The sequence below is a fragment of the Chrysoperla carnea genome, chromosome 1, assembly GCF_905475395.1.
Source record: "Chrysoperla carnea chromosome 1, inChrCarn1.1, whole genome shotgun sequence".
Classification (NCBI taxonomy): domain Eukaryota; kingdom Metazoa; phylum Arthropoda; class Insecta; order Neuroptera; family Chrysopidae; genus Chrysoperla; species Chrysoperla carnea.
The window spans coordinates 118,352,907-118,377,390 of NC_058337.1; the positions used below are offsets into that span (position 1 = coordinate 118,352,907).

At 30.3% G+C, this 24,484-nt stretch overlaps 2 protein-coding genes across 2 annotated transcripts in view; one reads left to right on the top strand and one right to left on the bottom strand.

The window, feature by feature from the left end:
* The window catches only part of LOC123293879 (whirlin), a 43,766-nt gene that overhangs the window by 14,411 nt on the left and 4,871 nt on the right, over positions 1-24,484 (top strand). Inside the window, exons 11-12 of the mRNA XM_044874858.1 lie at positions 16,375-16,380; positions 24,256-24,324. Coding sequence (XP_044730793.1) covers positions 16,375-16,380; positions 24,256-24,324 — 75 coding nt within the window. The remainder of the gene's footprint in view (positions 1-16,374; positions 16,381-24,255; positions 24,325-24,484) is intronic.
* LOC123299961 lies at positions 1,968-12,920 on the bottom strand. The gene is made up of 2 exons (XM_044882436.1): positions 12,651-12,920; positions 1,968-2,220 (listed from the first exon to the last, which is right to left on the bottom strand). The coding sequence occupies exon 2, from the start codon at positions 2,199-2,201 to the stop codon at positions 1,977-1,979; it is 225 nt and encodes a 74-aa protein (XP_044738371.1). The 5' UTR covers positions 2,202-2,220; positions 12,651-12,920; the 3' UTR covers positions 1,968-1,976.

Consider the following 24,484-nt stretch of genomic DNA (forward strand, 5'->3'; position numbering starts at 1 on the left):
TACCCAACTTTTAGCTCAAGGCTCGCTAGGTGACAAAAAAGAAATTGTTGGTCTAAAGAAAAGTAAATCAGAAATTTTTTGTCTAAAAATTGCAATATATATATATATGCAAGTCAATATTATTTTGGCACAAACTCATACTTGGGGGTCAATGGTAAATCTGGGGAGGAGGCTGGATAGCAGTTTCCCTGACGTGCCTTCTCTTCGGTATACCCATGAGAAGAAACAATGGAAAAGACAAAGAAATTGTTCATAAAATACCTACATAAATTTATTCTTTGGACTAGATAAAATTTGGACTATATAAAAGTTGTATGAGCGTTTGATTTTTGGTCAATATTATTCCAAAAAATCTTTTGAGAGATCTTCTGGTAGTAGAAGCTCACTTAAACATTCTATATTTGGTTACAGTACAAATAACATATATAAAAGTTTCGTTATAATTACAGCCCCCATATCACGTGGCAGTACAGTGTTTGCCATTTTGATTTGGCGCCATAAGCGTTGTTATGAATGTTTCAATAGTTTTTTTTTTTAAAACCAGAACATCATGTAACAAAGCCACCGGTCACAATTTAATGCGACATAATGATAGATAGTGATAGATAGATAATGTAATTGGAATTTAATGCGAACAAAGCTTCCGGGTATAAGTATTTTTATTATGTTATTAATAATAATTAAATTTTAAGGATATTAGAGTAAAAAATTGTTTTTGAACACAAATCCAATCTTTGGAGCATATATGGCTGTAGGTTAGAAAAACCGTTTGTCGCAGTAGATAAGATCAGCCTCTCAAAGGCGTCATCGTTATTATTTAATCTATGCCTACTTCGACAGATTAAGCTTTATGTGCAGATTTTTGTGATTCTTAATCTATAGATATAAAATGCTATGTCCAAAATGACTGACTGACGGCTCAACGCACAGCCTAAACTGCTGATCGTAGCGACCTGAAACTTGAAGGATGTGTTCTTTGTATAACGTAGACATTCGATAAGAAAGGATGTTTCCGAAGAATTTTCCGAAATTCTTCCCCTAAGGGGGTGAAATAGGGATGATAGTTTGTATGAAAATTCGTCACTTTTGAGCACACTACTTAACCGATTTTAAAAATTCTTTCAAAGATAGAATGCAACATTGTCAGCAAGTAACATTATTTGTATTTTTTTTAAAATTAGGATTCCGTACCCAAAAATTGAAACTCATTAAATGGCGAACAAAAGTGGAATTCTGTGAGGGTAAAGGAAGAGAAGGCTATAACGCGAGCAACTGCTAGTTGTGCTATAAACAAAATAATGAAGAAAATTTTTTAATGACAAAAAATGTCATGAACTGTTTAAAATATTGATATTCTTAGAAACTTGTTCAGTAACACTAAATATCATCAGAGAAGCTAGGAACTAGGCACTTAGTAAAATGTTAGGCGCTTTGTAACTAATTCCGTACACGGTATGCTGAAGGTAGCGGGTTCGAACTATAAACAATAAATCTAATGATACTTACCGGCTATTGATTTTGGATAAATGTTCAATTTGTTTACTTTATACATAGCCTTAAGCTGAATGTCTAGCTTATTTAAGGGAAAAAATATATTTGAGCAAAATAATAGTTGGGAAAAACAGGTAAAATCCTACTTACCAATTTTATTTCAGTTGTTTTAAAACTGAATTTTTGATTTTGGATGCAGAAAAGGTCATTCAAAAAACTAGGAAATTCACTTTTCTTAATTGATAAAGAAAACTTAACTTTTAACAAATATTTATTATAAAAATTATGTATAAAATTAACAAATATTAAAAAGTTATCCCCTCTTTCTTAAGTGCCGGGTTATGCAAAATCATTTAAAATAAATATATGAGAGCATAAAAATACTCTTCTCTTAAAATATATCCTTCTTTCTGGCTTTGTAAAACAAAAACTTAAAAACTAAGATTTACATGATAAAAATTTCAATTTTGTTTTCGCAAATCCATTCAAATATTATCATGTATTGTAAGCCGTTGTAACGTTTCCGCGGTTTTAATGAAATCATTACGCGACGATACACCACCTACTCGTGTATTAATTTTATTGGCTGCATTCACATGATCGTCTAAATGGTAATCTTTTGGTGGTTCGTGTGGTCGTCGACCATTCTCAGATGTAAATTTTGGTCGTGGTATACGTACACGTTGGATATCCATTAAATATGATTCCATTTTTTGATGTTTTGAGATTCTGCAACAAAGAATATTAAATTTAAATATATTTATACTTATGTAATACAGGGTGTAACACAAAGAATGGTTAATATTTTAAATAATGTTGTCATTTATTTTTAACACAAAACCGAGTGCCCTTAAGGTATGAGCAGCCAAAATGTTAAGCGGCCGCCATTAAACATTTAGTCAGTTATTATTCACCCGAAATTTGTAGGTTATATTAGAATTAAGAAGAGCATTTCTGTCGACATTATTATGCATTTTGTTAAAATATATCCCCTTCAAAAAAGGTTATATAATAGAGAGTAATCTTAAATGAGTTTCAAGTGCGAATATACGGTTCTGTACCCGGAGAAAAAATCGGGGGTTTTTAAAATTTTGTAAATTTCACTTGTGCATAATGAGAAGAGTGAAAAAGTTACGTAATGCATTTCAATAATTGCATGCCTAATGTTTGATTATTTAATTCAAGTTAATTACTTTATTGACAAACTAATAATAATGAAAATTAATTGGATCGAATTTAATAACTCTCCAAAAAAATTTTAATTTTAGAAGTCCACGTGACCCGGATACAATTTTTAAGTAATTTAATATTTTATGATGTTCACCTAAATTCCAATATTGGAAAAAAGATGTTAATGGGAACTAAGTTTTTATTAAAGTATAAAATGTAATTAACTCTTAAATAAAGATTTAATTAAGAATGAAAATTTAATTTAAAAATGAGAAACGAACAATAAAAAAAATAAAATTAACAAATCCGTTACATGATTACCACCCGACAATAATTGAGTTTGCGCATTTATTATTTATAACCAGCCAGCCACAATAATAATGATAATAATTGTCCTCTTATTAATATTTCCAAGAATATATGACATACAGTAGAACTATAAAGTCTGAGCCGCATGTAGTATTAACTTGTCATAAACTTTCTTAATAAGCAGTGCTGACAATGCATGAACTCCGATTTACCCGTTCCCTCAAACGGCATTATCAGATTTTACCCGATTGTTATGATCCTTACCAGTGGCGCATCCAGGATTTCGCCCAGAGGAAGTTATTATATCATCTTCCTATTTTTTTAAAGATATTTGAGATTTTTAACCATTTATTTTGAAGTTAAATTATATAAAATGGCATAATAATAATCCTTATGTGAGGGCGGTGGCGAGGTTTTTGTCTTCCTGTACGCATACATGACTGCTTGAATTTGCTCATGTCGAGCAACGAATATTACACAAAGCTTTGTTCAAACAAACAAAAAATCGAATAAATTATTAGCGCTGCATAACATGGGGATCTCTGATAATCCCACCTTGTAGGGCTTGTATGGAGGACAATGAAATCTTCATACATGCTATTTGCACCTGTAGAAATCTACAGTGTGCCAGGCATAGAATGTTTAGATTCGAAACCTTGGATCCATCAATCCTGGGAGCAATCCTGGCGGAGACGCTGTGGTTTTTCTGGGTGGCGTCTAGCCACGACAGATTCTTCATCTGCTTAAAATAGCACCTTTTACTCACAGACGTTTTGCCTAAGAGTGGCAGATTATTCTCTCTTATTATTATTATCAAGATACACGGTTTTTCCTGTGTGTTAAGGAAGCATTATGTATCACGAATTTGTTTTTTGGTCCTATAAACCATTCTCGTTCCTTCCAATATAGCTATCGAGCCTTGAAAAGTGAAGCTTAAACTGAAGCTTAAACTTCGACACCTATTGTTCCATTTGACAATACCATTCCTTTATTCTTGTAATATTCTTCCATGATAATTCAACCTTAAGTCTGCCTAACAATTTAAGTGCTGTGTGAGACAGCCAGAACTGACAAAGACTTATTGACTAGCTTCTCATTATTATGACAATAATAATAATAATAATAATAATAATAAGTAGTGATCTTTGTGTGGCCTCATCTCTTCATAATAATAAAATTTACCGTTATCACCGTACCTATGTTTGCTAGCGCTGTGCTCAGACATTAAGTGATAAAAGTCACTATATGTGTTTGTTGCTGTAAAATATACAAATACAATTTCTTTTTTTTTAACGTTGAGTTGATTTTATGTTGACAACCATAATAACTTTCTGTAATAACTTAATAATGTTTTTTTAGTACTTTAAATCAACCGCTTTGTTCTGATTGTTACGTTGGTTATATAAAAGTTGATTTATAAAAGTTATCAGTACAGGATACTGGAAGTAGTGGAACTATGATATAAACAAATGCCACAAAGTTTAAAACGCGCTTTTTAGAGAAGCCAGTGCGTATTTTAATTTTTTAAGAGGATCGGCAGCCACAGCTAAGAGGCTCAGTACCGAAGAAAATTAAAATTCAGAGGGTGGTTTTTAAAAAATCTATTCTAGGGCTTATATGGGGGGAGGAAAGGAATTAAACTCATTCTTACGTAAGATTTTAAGAGTTGAAAATTAATATTAGAAATAATGTATGTATATAGAACGCGAACTAAAGTCTCTGCTAAAGAATAAAAATCTTTTATTTACGTCAAACTGTGGAATTAGTCAGGTGTGTAACTGATCAATTCTTAAGTTATTATAACAGTAACAGGATTAAGTATGCGCTCATATACTCAAATATTATATAATATGTGGGGTATACAAATTAATGTCATTAATTAACCAACTCTCGAAGGAAAATAGAAGACTAATGAAGATATTTGTAGAAATGCAAACCCGTTGCGCTCAGCACATCTAATTCTTAAAGTCTTTTAGGATAGAATTGTATTTCAATTTTGTTTATGAAGTGTAAGTTAAAATAAAAATAATTAGTTGTCGCAGATAAACTGCAGATGACATCAGAATCAATAATTACTTTCACAAGTTTTGAGTGCCATTAATTAGCTTGATGTATTGTAAACTTATTTTATAATTATTGACTAAACTTATAAATCTTGTCGTTTATTACCAGATTATTGATTTAAATTGGTTAGTATATAAGCTAATAATTACTTCTAATTACTCTTCTAGAATCTAATTCATTTGTAGCTACGGACAATAAATGTTTACGACAGGTAAAATGAAGCGATATCTTACTCTAAAATAATTATTAATAGTCTTTTTGGTGAGACCTTAATAAGTGCTTAACAAAATATCTTTAACCTCGCACTTGGAACCCTAAACTCGCACTTGAAACATAGCTAAGAACACTCTTCATTACATTACCTTTCAAACGAAACAAAAAAAAATCAAAATTGGTTCACCCGTTTAGGCGCTACGATATCACGGACAGGCAGACTCACAAACATAGCGGTCAAACTTTCACACACAACACATATTTTGGTTCGGGGGTTAAAAAAGAGACAAATAATGGTAAGAAAGATATTGAAAGGCTGTTTTTGAGCATTTTGGAAAAGTTAATATGACTTGAAAACTCGATTTTCCTTGAGTATAACACATATCGAATAGCTACAACCAGTTTTTTCCCAATTTCTTTTTCTTTAACTAGGAGGTTAGCCTTTTTACCAATCATGATGATGTAGCATAAAGTTTTAGGAAAATGTTAGTCGTAGTAAAAAAATTCTGGAAGATAATAAAACGTATCAAAATCTATGTAACTGAATTGATCGACAAAAAAGCAAATACTAGAACTTCGTCAGTACATTTTAAAAAGCGATGGTGCGAGACACGAAAGAAGCGTGGCAAGACAATAATTAATATTGATTTTTAGTCAATATCCGAGAGAGTGGCTTTTTCTATATGTTTTAAGTCTAGAAATGAGACGAGACAAGGCGAAAAAATATTTTAACTGCAGAAACAGAGATGAGACGAAAGAAAACTTTTACAAGTCGAAATAATATAACAGACATGGTACTTTCGCCTCGTCACGTATCCGTAATACTAATTTTAAGATAATTTAAAAAATTAATCGATTAGAATAATTTAAAATCAAATTAACCTAAAAATTAACTATTTATTATTGAAAACCACAATGCATCTCAACGTGGCTCTGATTTTTTAATCTAAATAAATTTTAATATAAAATAGGCTTTACAAAGATTAAAACAAGAAAAAAACAATGAACAATATTTTACACAAACTAACTCATGGACTGAGCTCCATCAAACCACAATGGATGATGATTGTGATGACTTATGAAGGAGTGTTAGTTAATGTGACTCTGTTGTACTTCTCTTCTGTGTATGATCAACCATTTAGAGTTGACTCCTATGACCAGTTCACCATCGACCTAGTTACCTTGTTTAAATTCAAACTAAAACAATTACTAAGTTGCTATTCTGTCTTTGTATATTTCTATTTAATCTATGTCTCGTTATTATTTATTATTATTTTTTTAGATCCTTTTACAACCATTACAACTTTTGTTTATTTTGAGTACACAGTATGACATTTTTTGTTGTTGTTGAATGCTCCATTAATTAGATTAAATATTCAAATTATTCATTTAAAAAGTAGAAACTTTTATAACTTATTTATTTCTGTTAGAAGGTTGCTGAGAGGCAGGTAATTGCCGAATTGCGTATTAATAATTCCAAATTTATTTACATCGTCAAGTCAATATAGTAAGATATAAATTTTGAATTTTCTTGAATATATTTCCTAAGTTCCCTGGTAGAAATGATTCCGGGCACAAGATAGGGTTTCGTTCAATTTGCCCAGTTTGATATTAGAGCGTTTTAAGAGGTTCTTAGCTTAAATGCCTGACCGGGGAAAAATTAAAAGACCCGACCTGGCAGTTGTTCGGCTACATGATCGGAAAACTATCGCAAGACCCGCCCGGGTTATTTAAAATTATCTCGGTCAGATTATCCCGACAAGAATTTAATGCGTTTTGAGAGGGTCTTAGCTTAAATGCCCGATCGGGCAAATCGGCGGGAAAAAATTTGAAGACCAGACCTGGCCTGGAGTCATCACAATAAACATCACTGTCTGAGTGTTTGAGAAGCTGTAAGCTAGCAGAGATATCTTCTAGTAGTTACGTTTACTTTCTTTTAGTTACGTTTACTTTCGGTAACCCATTGTTTATCAAGAATATTATTATTCATTCATATTTCGAGATTGTTAACCTGCCCCCAGCAGCTTTACAGCAGAGATCGAATAGGCCTGACATCTTCTAGACTTTCACAACTTACACAACCGTATCCTTACGAGTTAGACATGTATATTGATGTGTCATATAACAGGTTTTCCATCAAAAATTTTTTTAATTAAATTGTAATAAATTTTATTAGAATTACAGTATTTTTGAAAAAAAAATAAGACAATTAATATATCAATTTAATATTTTTAATTAGATCGTTTTTTTTAAACGTGACTTAAAATACATCAATTCATTAAAGTACGTGAGTGTGTGGGATTATGTTATTTAATGCCACGCAAGTTTACCAAAATTACTTTAATTTTAGCATTTGCAAAGGTCGTTCAAAGAACAATTAATAGCGAAAAAGTACAAGTCATAAGCGATTTTCAAATAATTGGACCTTTGATTATTAAGCCCAATTGATGCCAATTATAGTTGACTATACTTCAAATCAAATATTAATGATATATTGCCCTTTTTCGACCATAATAATGCATACCTATCTCGGCTTTTGTGGTGTAGCAAACTGTTAGATAGTGACAGCTTGAGGTGCCTGAGGCACGCCCATACTCTTCTCGTTTCTGCTTCAGAGAAGGCAGAAAAGTATTTCAATCTTGATGAAAATGAGATAAAAATTTCACTGCGTGCATTTTTATACTTTCAATTGGCAGTAACTTCTAAAATTAAAATTGCCAAATTAGAAACCTCGCAAATTTATCCTTATTCTTATCATACTTTCAAATCGTCTTCAAAATAGAAGGTAGAAATAAGGCGCTGTCATGTCATCATCTTACGATCAACGTATTTAGAAAACAAAAGGTTTTACAAAATATTTTTATTTACTTGAAGTTTCACGGGTTGTATTTTCTTCCAAGCTTGAATGTAAGCAAACATAATATTGTTTCAAAATATAATTGATATACTATTAATTAACTTTGTAAGCTTGAATTGCATAATAAAATTTAACCATTACGATTAATACCATGTTTAATACGTTTAAAATATGTAGAAACTTTGAGATTGCAACAGGCAAGATCACATGTCTACTTTTTCAAATTTAATGGTTTTCAAACCATTTTTTAAAGTTAATATTACAAAACGTATAAATAATTATTAAACCATGAATGAATGAAATGGAAAAATAATTTATTATTATATTATCACTATATTAAAATTTAAATTTAATTATCATAGAGATTTTAATCACTAGTTACAATTTGTGTTAAGAATCGGTACATAGTCACTATATATACAAATATCTTTAATTTAAAATATTTGCGAGCAAGTTTTTTGTCAATTTTATGTGGCTTTTTATTAGGAAAATCGACATATCGTTCTATTTTCCGAATTAAAGATCCACATTTCAATTCAGAAATATTTATGATAAGGTTATGCATGAAATTAAACTCTATCATAATGCTAGGGGCCTGAATAATTTCCTCCAGTTTTTAATTGGTATGGCATCCAATTCTTTTGCTTTTGAATAATAAGACTTCACAGTATCGGGCTTGCTCCAATTTTCCATTCTTAAACTTCTGAAGTATATCAGAACGATGCTTATGCTCAAAATTAAAAAATTTGAAGGTCGCTGTAAGTCTCTTCAAGAATTTTTGTGTGTTTCTTCGCCAGATTTTTAAGATTTCGGAGATAACAACCGTTATTTGGAGCGATTTCGGCTACATTTATGGTAAAGGCTGCAATATCAATACGCAAAAGGAACAACATTTTATAAAAAGGGGCCAGTATTCAAGTCCCTAATAAATAACTATATAAAATACTATATTGAAACCATTTGTATGTCTCTAACTGTTCAATTACTTCGATGGTGTGTACCTATCTATATACAGATGTTACATTTAAATAAAATAATTATTTATACAATCATAAACCATTACAAAATAATTGAAACAATTAATATTACTTTAAAAAAACAAAAAATTATTATTAAAAATAACATCATTTTTTACATAGAAATAAAACACAACAACAACCACTTTAATTACGCAATCTTATATGTTGTTTTTTTTATTTATAATTATATGAAATAATTCATTAATATTCAAAATAAATCTTTTTTTTTCTGTATAAATTATTAATATACAAGTTTGTACCTGAGACGCGACGCGACGTAGATGTGAACTTTGGAGTATTATATCAGCTTCTGACTTCTGTACTGGACCAATTTTTATTTAAAAAAATTATCTTATAGGGTAATTTTTAAATGAAATGGCTTTACATCGAGACTAAGTTCAGAAATTATTTCAGATGAATAATTTCTGAGAGTGATTAAAAGATCGAATCAGATATAAGTTATCTGCTCTGTTCTGCTGGTTCTTTGAAGTTTTGCAAACGGTTTTAGTTCTCATGACAACACTACATTCTTTTGTTGCCTGTTTGTGGATTTTAAGTTCCTTAATTAATACCTTTCTATACCTTTTTCTGATTCTGCCTGCTGCATATTTTCTTAGTTTTTTCTTCATGTCAGGTTTTATATCTGCTTATACATCTTGAAATAGATGACTAAAAGTGCTCACTTCTATTAATCTGTTTCAAGACGTACAAACGAAATTATTTCCCATGCACTAGAGTATCGTTGTGAGAGATTATGGTATTTATCGTACGTGAGATACTTAACTATCTTTATTAAGCTATATCCCCACGGTCGGACAGTGCCAAAACTTCTAGTGCGTCTTCCATCTTTGCTACCAAAGTCCTTAATAGGTCAGCACCTTACCTTGACTTGATTTGTGCCCTTAATTACAGCACTTGCGAGTCTCTCGAGTTGAGATCTGCAACTCACACGTCGCGAAAGTGGGTCAGAGTTACACCTCCACCAAGGTTTTTACTACCTGGCATTTTGTCTCATTTTTAACCGTGAGATTCCGCCTTGATTAAATCAGGTTGCAAATGTACCATATATCCACAGTTTTAGTCACTCTTAGCTATTAAAGGAATGAACCTAAAGGTAACGAGCCAGAGTACTCTAACCTAAGTCTCGGTCACTCTTAACCTCTCTGCTCGCCAGTGTAACTAAGGTTATCAACCACTGCCACATTAACTTGCAGCATGCGAGAAGTAACCTTGTATGAAGGTTCTTCATGCAAACCGGGCCATTTTAAGATTCCCTCACTACTCAATGTGTTCTGAGTTGGGGCAGGTACCCAAGTATGCTCAGTATTACCAGCCGTTTGCTACTAGGAATAAACCCTGATATGTAACCTACTGGACACTTAGCATACCAGGACCAAATCAGAATTTCCTACAACACCAATCCGTCTCACACATATCTAAAGTATCCTCTTTTCTTATTTGTAGCATATTCAACTCTACGATTTCCTCTAAAAGCAAAGTTTCTCAATGCTTCAAGAGGAAGATTGTTTAATTCGACGTTCGATAAAAGATAGATTTCAAAAGAAATAGGCAGTAGTTTGCAAGGCTTATGGAATAATTAAAAGCTTAGTTAATTTCTTTACTACATTATCTATTACGTTACCATATACAAAAGTATAATTCTGCTACATTTGAAACAATATCAAACATTAGAAAAAAATAAATGAACAGATTAGAGAGGTGCCATTTTATGGATATACGGAATCCTAAAAATTGGAAAACTAGGATAAAAAGCCAGCAATCTTGTTCTTTTTAAATTTTACAGAAAAAAAAAATTTAATTACTACCTAATTTGTAATAATTTTCTAACGCAATAATGTTCTGCTTAAAATTGGATTCATGGCCAAATAAATATTGTGTTTTATATTACTTTGTTATTACATAGTCGAGTTAAATGTTTTAAATTTCCATAAATTAATAATTCAAAAACAAGTACAAAAAAAAAACATAATCAAGAAAACAAGTTAATAATTTTAAAATTACAATTTTTTTTATATTTCTTTGTAATTTCAAAGATCGTCGTCTTAGGTATATATCTATTTTACATCTAAACAAACACACGCCTACTCGAAATACGTAATGTTATATAAAAACTTAAAGTTCATGAGGTCAAACAAATTTCCGTAACGCTTCAAGGCAAAATATGTCTTCTTTTTTTCTAAGCAACACTTACATGCTTTACGTAATTTTCAAGGAAATTTTCGTAAGAAATATGTGAATATCAATTTTCAAGTAATTGTAATAATGCAATAAGGATGCTTCTTTGTACTTTAAGCTTTATGGATAAGTAATTTCCTAGTAATTTATCGTGGTATCGATGACAAAAAATATAAACGAGAATCGGAAAATTACAATTTAAAACCATATCAATTCTACTCCACGTGCCGTGCAAGTTTTCCATACCTTATCAAGATTACTAACCTTTTAGATTAAAAGACTAGTCAGGATCTCGAAAACTAGGGGTTTTAAAAATAATTTTCAGATTGAATTTAAAAACTCGTTTATAAAAATTTATATAGGACTGGCTTGAAATCAACCCACTTGATTGGAATTAAAAGTAAAGACTTGCTCTCACTTATCCCCCTTCCATAACACTGGAAATAGGGACAGGGATTGTTGTTTTACACAGATAAAATAAATGTACAGTTTTCAATTTCCTTTTTAAATGTAAAATAGTCATAATTCATTAAGTATATCCGAACAGACCATAAAGAAAACGAGGCCATAAATTGTATCTCGTTCATCATTTTTACAGAAATATTTAATTTAGCTTTAAAATGATGTTCATAGATGGCGCAGTGACATGCCAAAGACAAATTTAATTCATATTATTGTAAAGATTCATTCAAGTTCATAATAAATCCAAAGCGTAACAAACAAACAAACAACCTTACTTTCACATTTAGAATATATAGGGATGTATGTAAAATTTCATTCTTCACATATCATTCCTAAAAAGTAATAACACTTAATTAAATGCGATAGTACTAAGTGAATTATAGGCGAACCGTAAGTGTTCGCCTATTTCCACATTAAACTGTATCTTTCGAATTAAAGAATTACTATCCCGAAAGAAACCAAATAATCTAGATCCTATACGAATTCTAACATAAAGGTTTTAACAAACTTTAATTATTTTTCTAGAAGGAACTAGAAAATGTACTTCGAGAAATTTTATAGAGCAAAATTAAGATCTTAATTAACCCTAAGGAGGTAATCAACAGTATTTAATCTTTCCTCTTTATATGCAAGAATTAAACACAAAATTAAAGAAGAAACAGACCAAAGTATTGGGAAAACTCAAAAATAAAATAGAAGAAAAAAAAAACGAATAACAACCGAAAAACAACCGAAACGAATATTACTTATTTTTAAAAAACTCAAACATAGCATTTAATGTATTATGTTAATTTAAAATTTTAAATTAAACAAATTAACATTTTAAAAGACCAAAAAATACCAAAAAACAAAACAAAAAGCATATTTACCTGTGAAAATTATAAAAACAAATAAAGGTGTCAAAAAATAAACAAAACACACAATCTACACACAAAATTGTAAAAAATGATATTCAATATCTCAAATCCAATGACTGTTTTATCATAACGTTTAACATTAAATAAATTGTTGTTATCAGTTTACAAAAACTTTTTGTTTTTTATTACTTTTAAGAATTAAAAGTTTGTAAACAAAATAATAACTTTCTCATAATCATGTAAGAGAGCTGCTCTATCATCCAACCAACTAGCCAGTAACAAACTCAGTACAAAACTAAAAAACAAAACGAACACTCACTTTGAAAATATTAAAACAGTACTATAATATTTAGTAAGAGATAGACAAACAACAAATGAAATTAATATATATTTCAAACGCTATAATATACGGAAGCCTGAATGGCTCACAATCAATTTATGAGAAAGTGGCGCTACACTAACTTATTTTTTAAATGTGTAAAAACCAACTTTTAAAAAGTCACTAGTTCATTTTCAACAAGTGCACTTGTGACTTGTGGTATTATGGAAACGAACCTTTTTGAAGATGTCGGTATTTTGTCATGTGCAGATTTATAATTATAACGTCATAATAAACATTTAATAATACTTTTAAAGGTTAGAAATTAGAAATGTGTAGATGGAAAAGAAAAACATCAACTCAATTAAAGCATTATATTTTTTAAATGATACTAAAGAAAATTTTAAACTAACTACATAAGGCATATTATAAACATTATCATATTATTATTAAATCCAGACAAATAATTATTAATAATTACAGGCAGTTTCGGTAGTGTCTAATTAAAGGTTCGTTTCCATAAAATTCGCTCTTCAAAAAGGTTCGTTTCCATAATACCACAAGTCACAATGCACTTGTTGAAAGTGAACTACTGGCTTTTTAAAAGTTGGTTTTATACTTGTGGGTAGTACACATTTAAAAACTAGTGTAGCGCCACTTTCTCATAAATTGATTGTGAGCCATTCAGGCTTCCGTAATAATATAATAAAAACTCATCTACACTCACTCAATATTCAATTCATTTTAACAAGATTTTTTTATTAAAATTTTTATTATTAAAAAGATTGTAATTACGTTCATTTTTTTTCGATAACATGCGCGCATTGAACCTTTTTACAAAGATCAAAGACGCGAAACCACGCTTCTGATGGTTAAATAAACGTAACAATTAGGATAATGGTAATAGTGTTGTTTTTGTTGATTGTTTGGTTTGATTGATATTTTCTAGTAAATTAAAGGCCTATGTTAAAGATACGAAATCACTGAAAAAGATATGTACACATTTCTGCACTGCATCCTTGTGTCTCCCCATCGGGAGAAAGGTGAAATAAGATTACAAAAGTCGTGGGTTCGACTCCCGATGAGTATAATTTCTTGATATAAAATTATTGCAGTAAGTAAAAGTTAAAAATAGGAGAGAAACTGAACAAATGTTAAGTTGGTTTGTGTATACTTTAAAAACTCAAAAAGTTCTGCATCGATTGAGTTCAAATTTTGATACGATATACAACCCACTTGAAAGATTGTTTTTATCTATTTTTAAATCCGACGCAAGGCGGTATGGGGGTGAAAGTGGGGATGAACTATCGAATATTTTCAAATACACTCAAGTGGAGAAAAAAAAATCAGTTCAGTCTGATGATGGACTGATGATGGGCAGTGACTTCCCTGTCACTGCCCTGCTTTTGCCATGAGGAAATAGACTTACTTGAGCCAGCCTCTCTTTGACGACCTCTCCGACCTAAAGTCCGTCGACGTCAAAGCTTGCCTGCTGTTCTTAAACAGCTCCAAATGGTTCATGGAGTAGTGGCCGGGGATGGGCCAACCTTTTTCGGTATCACAACGGACCCTATGGTCTAAGTGTGTCCCACCCCAGGACAGCCACTCTAACCTTACCTAACCATCGTGGGTATATCAAATTTTATAAAATTTATTAGCTCTTAAATTTTTCGTCTATTTCCATGCAATAATAATATGCCACAGCGAAGCGTGGAAATGTACAGCTAGTTTCCATTAAAAAAGACAGTAACAGGCTATTTGCTATTTAAGTGTACAAGATCTTTCTGCCTTTTTGTATCACACCCTTCCTGCAATGGTTCCAGTAAGGATGTACCTAATAAAAAAAGACAGGTTTCTTAACACATAAATGATCTGCTGGGTTTTGTGACTGAAAATAAAATCATATGACCCAGTTTCCTTGCTAATTTTAGACGAAGCATAAACAACTTTGCTAATTATGTATGGGAGGGCTTAAAATATATTGCATACAGTAGATACATCTTTGCATTTCATCACGATGTTTTAAATCTTTTCTGACAGTCTTGACAAAACTTTGACATTTAAATGGAAGACATGATTAAAATACTTTATGCTAATGTAAGTTTACAACGGAAATTTCAGACCTCTAATCTAATCTGATACACAACGTCTTCCAATCAATTCTAGCATACGAAGAATTCCGCAACTATATGTCAACTTAATAAAGACTTTTGGCTTACGCTCTACCATGGGTCGCACACCCTACAGTTTTATTATACCGAGTTTATGGAAGATATTTTCTTAGCTTTGATGAATTTAGTAACCAGCCATCTTGAATGTTGATATTTTGATTAAGTTGACAATGCCAAGTTCGTCAATCATTTTCAACGACTCGAAGTTTATCGTCCAAATTTTTCAGGTTCGTGAATTAAAACGGGTTTAGAAACCTTCAAATAGAAAAATGTCTATACACATTACAATAAGTGCAATTTCTTCCAGGAACACCAGACAAATTCGTATCTTTATCATTACCAAAAAAAAAAATCAAAAGACAACTTAGTAATTTTCCAAACACATGTCTTATCTGTGTAGTCTTGATTGAGCTTTCTAATACTGAAATATTTAACAAAAAAAGCACCCTTCAATGATTTTGATAATTAAAATCGCAAAACAACGTATACTTCAATGATTTTGATAATTAAAATCATTGAAAAATAATTAAATGCCAAAACATTTAAACGAACACAAGCAGTGTCTCTGGTTCTATTTACAAATAAATATATTCGTAGTATAAAGTCAGCCGTCGCGTTATCCATTTAAAATATATGAAAACGAGTTTTTATGGACGTTCTTACGTATAAAACAAAGAAAGATTCTTCAGACATTGTACTGTGTGTGATGCATGCGTAATCAAATCATTTGATCTATAGTTGTATATGTGTATACATGAACACGGTCAGTCTCATCACTTGAGGTTGTACACATACGATACAGCGGGCATCGTACACAATACATCTCTTTGTTTTATACATAAGAACATAAGAACGTCCATAAAATTTCCTCTTCCTATATTTTAAAGGCTAACCAGACGTTTTCCAAACTGTATAATAAATTGACCCATTCTAGAAGCTCAATTTTGTACCACATTGGTGTTAAAATTCTTATTCGTAGAGTTGGTCAAGGTATAAACTTATTACAAGATCTTGATCCTTGACCAACTCTTTATTCGAAGCTTTGAGTTCTCTATCTATATTGATTAAGTTCTGAACGTAATTATCTTTTTAAAAAATAAAATTAAAAAAATCAATTTTCTGATTTAATCACAAAATAAAGAAGTGTATAATCAGCTGGCGTGCTAGTGTCTGATTGTCTGTTGCATGCTGCTTTCTTGCTTCCTGGATCTGTGCCTCTTTCTCGCGCACATAATACAAAACACAGGATCAGGTAAGTGGCCTATCTACTATAAATTGACTCGAATTTGAAAAAAAAAAATATTTATATAAATGTTGTATTTTTTTTGATATATTTGTGGTAGAATTGAAAAATATTAAAGATAACCGAATTATTTTTATTTATTTTTTATTTTCTTTAACGATCAATTAGTTTAAAATTAAGAAGAAAAAAAACAAATGCACACATCAAAATTTACTCAAATTATAGTAATTACGGGATAAACATAGAAATATAAGAACGTATCATAAAGTTTAAAAAGAAAAATGTTTCGGAGAGAGAAAATGGGAGAAGAAAAAATTAATGAAAAAATAAGATTAGATTAAATTTCACCGTGTACAGTATCATTACGAAAAATTTGATTTAAAGACAGCTGGAATTCCTAAACTTTCCGATAATTAGTCTAGGAAACGTTCAAGTATATGTACATTTATAACTCGGGAGGGAGTATAAGTTGAAAATTAAAAAGTTTTCTGTAATAGTGCCCCATTTATGAACGCAATGGCTGAAAACGTCAGTACCCAAGCAACTCCTCTATAGTCGACAAATTCAATCGGACCAACTCATAATCACAACAATACACCCGGGCCTATAAAATTGTTTGTCTATTTTTTCGATCTATTTTTTTGGGTCAAATTTTTTCGGGTCAATTTTTTCGGGTCTATTTTTTCGAATTACCCTATTTAGTACATGGACTCAGTGTAGCCAACTCTACCAACTTTTTTATCGACATTTCCCTTCCATTAATTAAATACTTACTATCGAAGAACAATTCTAAATTGTTTAATCAACATATTAGATGAAGAAGCTAGTTTTGGAAGAAGGTGACCAAAAAGATACCAGGGTGGAATGCGCAAAAAAAAAAAGAAAGGCTAAATCTAAGAAATTTTAAGCAAGATTTGCTGAAAACTACCAACTTTTTAAATCACATCTACTACCTTGACAGATTTTCGATTAGCAACTATGCTTCCCTGAATTTACAAGAGATCCGTCGAACATAGGAGAAGGCAGAAATGACGCTCAGATTAATCCGATGTTTTACGATAATAAACGACGAAATGCTCCGATGTTTATAAACAATACAATAGCCATTGACATTTCCGAAGCGAGAGCTTTTTTTATCCTTGTAAAACAACGGATTCACCTAGACGTTTTTACCTTCTCTCGATTAGTAGTTGATATTTTTGTCAAAGCCATACCCTATCGAAATATTTAATTTCAGGTATCTTCCACCAAATGTTAATCAGCAAGAATATTTCTCATAAACAACCAAGTTAATTTATTTTTACTTTCGTCTCCCGTTATATTAATTTATGCTACGTTTATAATTTATTTCTATGTTTATGATTCATAGACGCTCATAAATATGAGAAAAGACGCTTTAAAAAAACCGTATTTATAAACGCCTATGATGATATCGGATAATTATTAAACAAAAAAAAGACACTCCTAATGAATCAGTCAAATAAATAATTATTTAGCCAACAGGTATTAACAAATAACCGTCACTAAAAAATCGATAATCAATTTCGAGAAATTAACAGTTATGTCCCTAAACTTTGTGTATGATTGCAATATTCAGATCTCTCTTAAAAAATTAGTGCATAAGTGTTAAAACATAAGTGATCATTCTCTGCCGACAAAGTTTTCAACTTTCAGACTCTAGATTAGCGCTTTTAATTTTCTTATTTCATGTTTAAAATTCCTAAATTGGAAGCTTGGAAATTTGAAATTCTTCCCCAATCAAATCAAGAATCTTTGTTTCCTCCCTTAATATCGAACCCTGTAACTTTAAATCCCACACTAGAGCCCAAACTCATTGGTCGATTTTGATGATTCTTTCAAAAATTCATTATGGCGCCAAACATTCATCACCAAACGCCATGTTGTGAAAAAAAAATACAAATCGACGAACTTTGTTAAGGGAGATATCATTGATTGGGTATTGAAAATCCTAACTAAAAGTATAAACCGTCTGCGTTCAATAAAACCTGAAAGAATAAGGTTTACGTAGTGACTTTAACAGTCACTACTTAGTGCTGACTTTAACAGTCCGGACCAATTAAAATCTTGACCAACTCAAATCTTCCCAATTATGAGTCCCGACTATTAAAGTTGCTATGTGTTTTCATAGCAACTTTAATAGTTGGGACTTGGGCTTGTTTTTTCTTTTCAGTTTTTATTTAACGCAGTCGAGTTTACTTTTTAAATTTCTATAAATAATTGGGTTTTTGTTTCGCAATGTTCTTAAGATAGCTCTATTAAAAACCCTTGGAGTTTTCGGGCGAAAAAGAAACTCTAAAATTATATATCCAACACCCACGGAATCAAATTTTTTCGCCACATTTTCCCAAGGCTATCTATATGACGAAAATGAAGTATTTTTAATAATAATTATTGAACAATGCATACTAGACTATTTCATCGACTAATGAATATTGATATCTGAATATTGTACTCATAATACAAAATCAAAATTTTGACTCTAAACAAAAATTAAATTTTTTTTCGTGAATGAAAACCCGTATTATCAAAAACAAAAAAACAAAAACGAATTATTTAACGGTTTTCTGAAATCATCAATGTATAAAAAAAAAAATTCATATCTATCTTTCTTTGTCATTTCAAATTTACTTTCTATTTTATTTCCCAAATCATTAATGACATTCGATTTTTAAATAATAAACAAGATCTTTGATCAATTTATTATTTTTATCTTAGATTCATAGTACTCTGAGAGTTAGTGATGAATTTCATGCATCATAATATGAAGTCTCCGTTTTGTGTTCATTGAACTTCAAGCATATAACGAAAACCTGATCAGTTGCGATCTAAAATTTAATTAGATCAAAACCCGAAACATTTTTTCGGGAAATTATATTTTTTTGTCTGTAAAAATGCTGGTTTTCTTTAGTCTGTAGTTATTTGGGTCACCTTGTATATTATTTTATTAAAAAAATTTAAATATTAATACTTTTTTATAGACAAGCTTTAATTATACTAAAAAGTAGAAAATAAGTTTTCTTATGAGTAACTTACCATACATGGCTATTTTTAAAGGTTGTGCGAGCTCAATTTAAAATATCAAGAATGATTCGAAGCGCATCAAGCTTTTATAAATAGTAATGTATGAGTGACTCATAAGAAAAATTATTTTCTACTTTTTAGTACAATAAAAGCTTGCCTTGAAAACGTATGTAATGTAAAATTTAAATAAAAGAAGAAGAAACTAAATAAAAGTAAAAAACCGGTGTGTTTCGGTCCTTATTATCATAGTTTGATAATGACCATATGGACCGAAACATGTCACAATTACTTTAAATAAAACAAAATATATCAATATAGTAAAATTATTCGATAAAAGGCTTAACTTGGCAAAAAAGTTATTTTCTTTGAAATAATTTGACTTGATTGGACCAAAAAAGTTTCGTGTCACCTATATTGACTGCGTTTAGCTGATAAAATGCCCTTAGAAGCTTTTATTAGCAAAACTCTAATCACAAGTGTCAAATGTATTAAGACACTAGTATGCCCTAACTCATGGATGTGCATGAGGGGAGGGATCAAAGCAGAGGACTAACCATTGTTTTAGTTGACTTGCTACCCTCTAGAAGACCAAAAATTCTTTTTTGCCCCCTGCTCCTTGTATCCTAGCTACGTTCGAGCGCTTTTATTGGCTTAGCACAATCAATTTGACTTCACTGATCAACAGCAATTTAAAATGAACTGCTCGGATAACCGAGTGTTCGTTATACGTTTGATATTCTCTGCATGGCCAAAATATTGAGTTCAAATATTATGGCATATTAAAATCATCACTGACTCTTGGACTATAGTTTTTGTTGATTGCTTAATATAATATCTCTTATAAATAATATTGTTAAGCAATTTTTGATTTAAATTTAGAGACAAACGTTATTTTTTTTTTCATCAAATAAATTAGAAATTGAATATTACAGCAAAAATTAAGTAATTTTTGGTTATGCAAAATTTGGTTTGTTATAAATTTGCATACGCGTTTAAATGCAATTTAATTTAACAATTAATGGTCGATTAATCAATTTTTGAACTGTCATGGAAAAAAAATGAAAGGGAACTGGTTTTGTTTGATTTAACTTTAGCCAGGATGAACCAATTTCCTGACATTTATTGTGTTCAAAAAGTACAGGGTGTAAAGAAAATTGTTTGAAAAATAATTTGAGAGTAGATAATATCCATTGAAATGAGAAAAAAGTTCATATAGTACCTACAAGAGATGGTATATAAGATCGATCTTCACCCATCTGATAATAAGATAAGACATATCTGATATATAAGTTTACCTCCTCAAAGATTAACGATTTGTTTAAAACTGGAATATGTTATAACAACTTACTAACCAATAACCAATTATTTAAAGAAAGTAAGAAGACCTAATTTTGTTTTTTAATTTATTCGAAAACAAAACCACATTGACAATCAGTCTTCAGCCTATCTGCATTCTCATAAAATATATTAATTTTAATACAAATGCTGTACAGTAAATAAAAATATTTTCCGAGAAACTATGATTCAGGGTACATTGGATTCTAGATACTACATCGAACCTGCAGCTCTCCTAGTATCATTTCTATCTTTATTTTAGGCGAAATATTTTTTCTGCAGTTCATATGAACGTTTTTCTTATTAGAATGGGTAATATTACATTCACAAATTACAGTACTACTTCCTCAATTATATCCTAATATTCACGTTTAACGAATTTTTTAATATTATGAAGAAGATAAATTGCTATAATTTATAACTAATTAATTGTCCCCAAAATATTTTAAACACAATTAATGATCAATTTCTAATTTACATAAAAATTTGTTTAAAATTTATAATAGAATATAGATTTTTATATAATTAATAAAATTGATGATGCCATTAATCCCTCGTAAAAGTCCCTTTCAGTAAAACTAATTTTTTATAAAATTTCTTATTGTTAGTCCCAATAGAATAAAATATATTAATTATAGATATTTGCTTGGTTAAAAATTTAGTAAGGCCCATATTTTATAAGAAATAGTATTTCTTTTTTATAGATAAAAATTTTTCGTAACCTAAAAATTCTAATAAGATTTGTTTAGTTTTTCTTTTAAAATTTTCATATGCCCCCTCAAAATTAATTAAACTTTGTGAAGAATGCATGTTGAAAAGTACTTCTTTTTGGTGTATTAATATCATAGATGTACACTGGTTAGTTTTTTGGTGTATCTATGGTATTTGCTGTTAGATGATATCACACAAAATTGTGCTGTTTTCCTTCGTCAGTCCAACGACTTTCTTTTAATAGTCCAAAACTCTTATAGTTAATACGTGCAAATTGTGTAAATTTTTGTTTAAAATATTTTTTCGAAAAACGTTATCTTTCGGAGGAAATGTAACTTAAAAATATGTCATTATTGCATTTAATCCAAAGAAATACGCTTAAATGTTATCGATAAATGTATTTCAGAGTGATGGGCACAGACGAATGTCTTCTATTGTCCTTGACAACTTTTGGATAAAGCATTTTACAGTAGTTACCGTGTTTCCTTTCGACTAAATGCAATAATGGCATATTTTTCAGTCGAATTTCCTTCGAAAGCTTATAATTTTCGAAAAAATGGTTTAGATGAAAATATAATTTTTTTTTATGAGGATCAACTTTTTAATTCTATGTCTTACCGCTTAGGATCTAAATTGGCTACTAAAGAAATTCGAAGCACTAGATCCAATCTGACATCAGAACATGATGTCCCCCATCAAACTCTGCAACTTTTGTCTAAGTTATTTTTTGATTGCACACCTAAATGGCCAATTCTGTATATTTTGTTCAAAAGCTGCTACTATACGCCACGTGGATCTGATGGGAATTCACCGTGAAAAACACATCTATTTTCGGATAAAAAAATAATTAGACAAAAACTAAGAAGAACAAATTTTTCTAACGAGAAGCTGGTGACATCATCAAAACATACAAAACTATGATAAATTGCTCCGTCTGGTTGAGACTACATATTTCTCACATCCATAGATTTAATTTAGAAAATAGCCGATTAATAACAACCTATAGTGTTTTCAAAAAAGTAAGCCCCGATGACTACGTGTGACCAGAATGAGAATTCAAACTATTACTTTTTGGACATGTGTAACTCGTCAATCATAGTTTCCTTATTCAATATTTGATTTTTTCTGTAAGAAATATGTGGCGGTTTTGTTTTATAATAAAGAACAACTGACAATTGACGCCCTCAAGCTACGTTGGTTCCTTCCTGCCCAAAATTTTTACTTGATTCAAGTTTCATTCCAAATTCTATTCTGTATACATGGTTAGGTTAGATTAGAGTGATTGTCCTAGGGTGAGTATGACCATAGAGGTCCGTTTGATAGCGTTGGTCCATCCTAGGTCAAGGTTTAAGAACGTCAGGACTGTTTTGACGTCAACGGGTCTTAGGCCGGAAAGATCGTCAAAAAAGCTAACTCAGATGACAGTGACCGAGAAGATGCGACATCGTTTTCTTTTCCTCTCCACTGTAATACTTCCTGCAATAATCGTGATGAATTGGCAGGCCTAGTCTTTCATACATACATGCGTATAATATATACTAGATAAACTTTACAAGCTGAAATCTGTAGGTCAAGTAACCGTCTAATTTATAGCATTAATAATTTAGAGTAGTTAAAATTTTCAGTATTTCATTGGACTGCATTGTTTTTGAGACACAAGTCATAAAAGCACAACATCAAATATCAATTTTTCTTCGGAGAAAAGGATGAAAAAACTGACATGTGTACATCTAGACCTAAAATAAAATCATTCTTCTTATAAATAAATTTTTAACAAAAAAATTACTCATAAATTCAATAAAATTATCTTGCATTTTGGATCGATCTATTTTTTATTCATTTAAAAAGTAAATATTAAATATTATTTATTATTTTTGGCATGATTTTTTTTTGAAAATCAATGGTCAATAATTTTTTTTCTTATATGTAAATATTTGAATTAATATTGTAAATACCAGTAATAATAATATAATCTATTTCATATAAGTTGAATTATTTAACTTATTTGAAATATACAATTTCTTTATAATTCATGTGTAGGTATTTACTTCGATTATCGATGTTGTGTGTAAAACTCGGCATGGTGAATAATATTTTTTAGTTATTAATATTGAATTTTTACAAGGTGTCCCCACAATTAAATTAACAGGCATTATTTCCTTAGCAGATTTTTGTATTTTGATTTCGCAGCAATATTTTATTTTTTGTCAATTTCTGTCATTTTTTTCTATACCAAGAAATATTCATTTGAGGTATCAGTTAAGGAAATACTACCGTTAACAAAAATGTGGACACCTATGATACAGGGTGGTAAATTTTTTTTGTAAACATATTTTTGGAGAGCATTTAAATTAGAAGGCCATCCTATAGGTTTTATAATTAAATTAACCAAATAAAAACCATAAGGTCAATTTGAAGGGTAAATTTAAGTAAAAATTAATTATTCTTATTTTAAAATACCAAAACAAATCTTATTAGTTTTGAAAATTTTAGATTTAATTTTTTGTTTCAAAAAAAAAAAAAATAGATTTTTATTTTTAAATTTCGTACCTCTTCCAATCTTCAAAAAATGCTTTGAATTTTAAATGTGTAAAAAAAATGCCTGATTCACATGTTCTAATAGTTAACTAATACAATATGTGAATCAGGCATATATAAAATAAAGCCTCTCCATTTAAAACGAAAAACTAGCTCTAAATGGGAGAAAAAATAAATAAAAGCTAGACAGGATTTTTATATGTAGTCAAATAAACTGCTACAATGCAGTATGTAGTGAGTTGTCTATGCTTTGTGCAGAGCGGTTACCTGGGCGGACTGCGCTCCTGGACGCAGAAAGTGAAATCTTGGTACTGGGGCAGACCTCTAGTAAGTCTAGTCAAATGCTTGTGAACCCCTAAATTATCCTTAGTTTTTATTTTAGTATCCTCAGCCTAAACTAATTATATTCCTAATAAAATGCATGCTATCCAAGTTTTTCCCGTAGAATTCAATCCAATATTGTTCCATTTTAAAAAAAGCTTTTTGT

Excerpts from the sequence above, each read along its gene's own strand:
- LOC123299961 (XM_044882436.1), bottom strand. The coding sequence starts at position 2,201 with ATGGAATCATATTTAATGGATATCCAACGTGTACGTATACCACGACCA.